This window comes from Callithrix jacchus, chromosome 9 (genome assembly GCF_049354715.1).
Source record: "Callithrix jacchus isolate 240 chromosome 9, calJac240_pri, whole genome shotgun sequence".
Lineage (NCBI taxonomy): Eukaryota > Metazoa > Chordata > Mammalia > Primates > Cebidae > Callithrix > Callithrix jacchus.
In genome coordinates, this window is record NC_133510.1 from 135,872,554 (window position 1) to 135,878,915 (window position 6,362).

Sequence of the window (6,362 nt, forward strand, 5' to 3'; positions counted from 1 at the left end):
CAATGACCAGGGCAGTCCTTCCTTTAAGAATGGCTTGGGTTGGGCTGGGTGCGGTGGTTCACATCTGCAATCAAAGAACTTTGGGAGGCCAAGGAGGGCAGATACCTGAGGTAGGAGGTCGACACCAGCCTGGCCAACACGATGAAACCCTGTCTCTACTGAAAATACAAAAATTAGCCAGGTGTGGCAGTACACGCCTGTAATCCCAGCTACCTGGGAGGCTAAGACAGAAGAATCACTTGAACCTGGAAGGCGGAGGTTCCAGTGAGCAGAGATTGCGCCACTGCACTCCAGCCTGGGCAACAGAGCAAGACTGTCTCAAAAAAAAAAGAGAGAGAGAAAAAAGAATGGCTGGGGTGATAACTATACAGACAGGAGAAAATTCAGTGTAAGATGTATGCATTTTATATGATGTGAGTTACACCCCAGCTAAAAAAAAACAATATATACACACGGCCAAGCATGGGGGCTTATGCCTCTAATCCCAGCACTTTGGGAGGCAGGAGGACTGCTGGATCCCAGGAGTTCAAGACAGGCCTGGGCAACATAGGGAGACTCACCTCTACAAAAAATAACAATAATAATAATAATTAGCCAGGCACGGGGTACACACCTGTGATCCCAGCTACTCAGGACGCTGAGGTGGAAGGATTGCTTGAGCCCAGGAGCTCAAGGCCACAGTGAGCTATGATTGCACCACTGTACTCCAGCCTGGGGAACAGAGCAAAACCCTGTCTCGAAATAAATAATAGAAGAAAAAAGAAAGAAAACATTAAGTACTGCCAGTCAGGAGAGCACCCAGGCATGACCATCTGACTACGGTCCTGTTACTGAGGAGGCTGCCTCATGCAGGCTGAAGAGCAGGCCTCGGCACTGTACAGCCTATGCATGGGTCTCTGCCACATCCAAAGATGTGGCCCACCCTGGCAGCCACTATCAGCTCATAAGCTCAAATACTGAATGACCTATTCAGGGGGAAAAGACAGATGAGTCTCAGATATGACTCAGGACTCTGAAGACTCAAGTCTCTGATTACACCTTCCAATATTTCAAAAGTAACTTATGGCATTGCCAGGGAAGGTGGAATCAGAGTAGGGACTGTAGAGCTGTTCAGGATCCCAAATTGATCTTCTCTCGTCAGAGGATAAGGTAGGTTCTTCTGAAGTCATCCAAACTTAATTACTCAAGATTTTCTCTTGCTAATCTGTTACTTCGCATCCTATTACTGTTGATGCTCAAATACTTGACGAACAGCATTTGGTGTTCTAAACTTACATTTCTATAGACAATATCCAAGGTTCTCTGGAGAAGCTGTGTTGTGTAAATCTTAGCACTTAATGAAATTCATAGATGGATTGTGTTAGGGCAGTAGGATGAAGGATCATTTCCCTGTAAAATGACTTTACTGTTACAAGCACTCAATTTTAGAGCCATTAAACCCACCCCTACATGGGAAAAGAGAGCTAACACATAAAATAAAACATAACCTGTGAAGCCGCTGTTTGTTTATTTATTTTGAGATAGAGTTTCGCTCTCATTACCCAGGCTGGAGTGCAATGGTGCCATCTCGGCTCACCGCAACCTCCGCCTCCTGGGTTCAGGCAATTCTCCTGCCTCAGCCTCCTGAGTAGCTGGGATTACAGGCACGCGCCACCATACCCAGCTAATTTTTTTTGTATTTTTAGTAGAGACGGGTTTTCATCATGTTGACCAGAATGGTCTCGATATCCTGACCTCGTGATCCACCCGCCTCGGCCTCCCAAAGTGCTAGGATTATAGGCGAAGCAGCTATTTATTTACCATAGAACATATAGAAATCTCTACCTAATTGCTCAAGTTTTCCGTATCAAACAGAGCCAGCCATTAAGGTAACTTTATTGCTAATTGTTCCTGTCTCCTACCCATCTTGTCATTCTCAACCAGCTGATACTTTGCTCACAAGAACAAAGTTTACCTGGAAAGCATAGCTGTGTACGTGTCACTGGCATGATCCTGCTCCCTGTTCTTCTTCACTGCAGGGAAGATCTCCTTCCTCACTTTGACAAGATCCTCCACAGTGTGGAAGGACAGTTTGATGTAATTTCGCTTCAAACCCACCAAGTGATTTGGCTACAATGTGAAGAGATTGTGCTCACTGTTTAGAGGGCAAACACTCAAAGGTAAACACACAAGTCAAACAGTTGACGACTCCCAGGCACTTTGTCCAACTTTGCATGTGGTACCAATTAACACCACTAGAGCTCTTTGAAAGAAGTTTTATAGATGCTCCCCATACTGCCCCATCACCCAACAGATGACCTGAATTTCCACCTCTTCCAATCTCACCTGCCATGGACAATGTGGAACCTGGACTCATTTACCCCTGGAAAGTCTGGGTGATACTCACCAAATCCAGATCCTCTTTGGGGACAGTCTCCACTTTTGCAATTTTGCCCTGAAACTTCTTGGAAAGAAAAGATGAAACTTCTCGCTCACAACCCTAAATGAGGATCAGAATAAAAAAGCTTTCCGTTGGTAAAACACATTTCCTTCCTTGACTATTTCCCAGTTGCAAAGCCCACCACAGAATGACACACACAGGTCATCAGACCTGAATCTATACAACACACTTACCTTTCTGGTTGCAATGTAGAAATATGGTTTATAGGGCAAGGCCACCTGTAAGAGTCACCAACCCATCCAGGAATGATGAGAGAAAAAAAAAAAGGAGAGAAAAATGAAAACAGACTGCTTGCTCCTATAGTCCACGAACAGCCTAGAGCCAGGGTAGCCTTGACCTTGGTAGCTCTTAAAGCATAACAGGAAGTTAGGATGTGCACTTATCATGGGGCAAGAATCTAAGACACAATACTGCTCACCGTTCAGAGTCTTCCTAAACTGATCTCTCTCAGGACATCTTAAATGATGAAGGATGGGGCCTCCGGGGGCCTGAGTTTTGGTGGGCTATGGGCAGCTGTGTACTAGAAACCTCCCACGACCTCCCTGACAGTCACAGAGCTAAATGAACACCCCTCATTTTGGATCCAGCTGCTTGCTGCAAGTGGGTTTTAGCTTCTTGGGCTTACCTTAAATCTGCTTCCATCATCTTGAATGAAGTAGTAATCCACTGCACTGACTAAGCGTTTATCTTCATCTAAAATCTCGGTCTACAAGAGAATTGGTCAACATAGGCACAAGATCGCCCTCTACACAGTGTAAGGACCCTTTTCCTCCTACCTTTTGGGAAACTGAGCACTTTAGAAACAAAGCCCCTCATCTAGGTCTTCATTCCACCCCTACATTAACACTACCACCTTATTCACAAGAACCACGTCGTTAAGAGCCTCCAAATGGGGATTTCTTGGAATTTTCCCCTTATAATCCTTGAAAGCTTTATTCTGATGGCTAAAAGCGAGGGCCATCACCTCCGGCTTCTCACAGTGACTTTTTCATGGCCCTCAATGATGTTAAAGAGGAAAGGAGGAGAGCTGGAAGCCATCACATCTCCCTACTGCTTCACCAGACAAGTTCCCCAAAGTGTCCCGCTTTGGACAAGGACCATGCTATGACAAGAAGGGATACAGCCACACTCCTGGGAGGGAGAAGGACCAAGGGAAAGCGCCAGTGCTTACAGGATGCATGTTAATGAGCCAGCCTGTCTTCTCACCAGGCTCCTTCAGCCGCTCAAAACCAAACCGCAAATCCATCTTATCCGTCCACTGACTCCTTTCCAGGCGCTTGAGTGCGGAGACTGAGGAAGTGGGGCCATCATCCCTGAGTGAAAGAAAGAAACCCAGTGGTTACAGTTTGAAATGCCACCTACTTCTCTCTTTTTTTTTTTTTGAGACAGAGTCTTACTCTGTCACCCAAGCTGGAGTGCAGCGGCACGGTCTTGGCTTGCCGCAACCTCTGCCTCCCAGGTTCAAGTGCTTCTTCTGCCTTGGCCTCCCAAGTAGCTGGGATTACAGGTGCCCGCCACCACATCTGACATTTTTGTATTTTTTAGTGGAGATGGGGTTTCACCATGTTGGCCAGGCTGGTCTTGAACTCCTGACCTCAGGTGATCCGCCCATATCGGAATCCCAAAGTGCAAGGATTACAGGGGTAAATCCCGAAGTGCTAGGATTACAGGTGGTAAAGCCACCATGCCTGGCCAATCCCACCTACTTCTGCAACACTGAACCCACCTAGTGTGTTTCAGATATGTATTCCTGAAAAACCCCGAGTTTGGTAAAAAGGCGTATTAAAATGAAAGGACTCATGGGAAAAATACAATTAGGGCAGGCCCTTCAAAACTTGTTCAACTTTCTAACCAGAATACTAACATAAACAGTAATCATAATTATATACATTTATATATTATTAATATATGTTGGATTCAGTGGACTAGAAAACTCCTCACTGGGAGCATATTTCCTCCCAAAACTGTTTTGTCTGAGCCGTGTATCTGACTTTTAAACCAGCAACAGTAAAACATCAGAAAAATGGGGATAACACACAGACAGACAGCGGTTTACTGGTTACTATGTCCATCGTGCCAGTACTCCACACACAGTCTCATTCAGTTTTCATGACAACCCCTGTGAGGGAGGCACTGGTGTCCCCATTTCCCAGAAGAAGAAATGCAGGCACATCTACCACCCACTGCTTCCTGTGGCACACTCACCTCCTGGGGCTGTTTTAAAGATGAGATGAGTTAACCACGTAAAGCATGCAAGTTAAAAGGCAGCACTCGGGCCGGGCGCGGTGGCTCAAGCCTGTAATCCCAGCACTTTGGGAGGCCGAGGCGGGTGGATCACGAGGTCAACAGATCGAGACCATCTGGGTCAACATGGTGAAACCCCGTCTCTACTAAAATTACAAAAAAATTAGCTGGGCACGGTGGTGCGTGCCTGTAATCCCAGCTGCTCGGGAGGCTGAGGCAGGAGAATTGCCTGAACCCAGGGGGCGGAGGTTGCGGTGAGCCGAGATCGTGCCATTGCACTCCAGCCTGGGTAACAACAGCGAAACTCCGTCTCAAAAAAAAAAAAAAAAAAAAAAAAAAAAAAAAAAGCCAGCACTCATACTTATCCCCCGCCTGGAGGCTGTCACTGAGCTTGGGGCAGGGCAATGGAGTGGAGTAGGTGTGGGCACGTCCTGCGTCCTGAACCTGAGCCCCACGTTCCAGCACACATACATTATACATACTAAGGGCACCTGCCTCTCCGGGGCTTGCCTGAGGACCAAACGGGGCTAAGGATAGACGGTGATTAGCACAACAGCAGTTAGGGACCCTCACCACTTGGTTTCTCCTCCGTGAAGAATTGTGTTCAGCTAAGTGTCCAAAAAACCTTCGCATTCTTACACGTTTTCTGCTTATGGCAGAAGGCCAGGCCTCTGTCATGTTTACCTTTTGCTCCGGCCACCGAGCGGCCGCATCTTACCCGTTTTCTATTTTTTTTTTAGACGGGGTCTGGCTCCCTCACTCAGGCCGGAGGGCTGTGGCGCGATCCCGGCTCACAGCGGCGCCCACCTGCGGGGCTCAGGTGAACCTCCGGCCTCGGCCTCCCGAGAATTAATAGCTAGGACTTCAAGCGCAGGCCACCAGCCTCGCTACTTTTTCTTCTTTTTAGAACAGAAGGGCCGGGCGTGGTGGCTCACACCTGTAATCCCAGCACTTTGGGAAGCCGAGGCGGGCGGATCACCTGAGGTCAGGAGTTCGAGACCAGCCTGGCCAAAACGGTGAAACCCCGTTTCTACTAAAACTACAAAATGTAGCCGGCGCGATGGCGCGCGCCTGTCATCCCGGCTACTCGGGAGACTGAGTGAGGCAGGAGAGTCGCTGGAACCCGGGAGCGGAGGCTGCAGGGAGCCGAGATGGCGCCTCCGCACTCCAGCCTGGGCGACACGGCAGGACCGTCTCCAAACGAATAAAATAATAAAACAGAGGAGGAAGGGTCTCGCTGGATCAGGATCCCAGGCTCAAGCGATCCGCCCGCCGCGGCCTCCCCCAGCGCTGGGCCTCCAGACCGGGTCCCCGGCCCGGCCCCCACCCCCCGCGCGTCCGCCCCGCAGGGCCCAGCCCCGCTCCCGCAGCTCGCACCGCCCCCGCCGCGCGGCAGGTCCCAAACGCAGCTGCGCGCCAGGCGAGGCCCGAAAAGCCCGGGGAAGAAGACCGCGCGGCGCGCCTCGTTCCCCCGCGGAGAAGCTGCACACACGGAGCCGCCACTCGCCCCAGGTCCCTCCGCCGGCGGTCCGGGCGCGCCGCCCCACCCCTGTCAGGCGCGGCGAGAGGGGGCGGCTGCGGGACCCCGGCCTCTCTCGCCTCGGCGGCGCCACCCGCGCCCGGATCCACCGCACCCTCAGCAGGGCCGGCCCCAAGGCCTCAGGAGGGCGCCCCTCAC

At 50.1% G+C, this 6,362-nt stretch overlaps 1 protein-coding gene across 5 annotated transcripts in view; it reads right to left on the reverse strand.

The window, feature by feature from the left end:
• Window positions 1–6,362, reverse strand: part of POLE (DNA polymerase epsilon, catalytic subunit) — a 56,623-nt gene that overhangs the window by 50,170 nt on the left and 91 nt on the right. Inside the window, exons 1-6 of one of the 5 annotated variants that reach the window (XM_054239158.2) lie at window positions 6,062–6,345; window positions 3,612–3,753; window positions 3,066–3,146; window positions 2,614–2,658; window positions 2,387–2,479; window positions 1,955–2,109 (exon numbers count right to left, since the gene is read on the reverse strand). In XM_054239158.2, the coding sequence (XP_054095133.2) occupies window positions 1,955–2,109; window positions 2,387–2,479; window positions 2,614–2,658; window positions 3,066–3,146; window positions 3,612–3,686 (449 nt within the window). In that variant the 5' untranslated portion in view covers window positions 3,687–3,753; window positions 6,062–6,345. Of the gene's footprint in view, window positions 1–613; window positions 730–1,954; window positions 2,110–2,386; window positions 2,480–2,613; window positions 2,659–3,065; window positions 3,147–3,611; window positions 3,754–5,257; window positions 5,353–6,061; window positions 6,346–6,362 lie in introns of those variants that run through there. The other 4 variants (XM_035258267.3, XM_035258266.3, XM_078337830.1 and 1 more) reach the window with 4 other exon arrangements.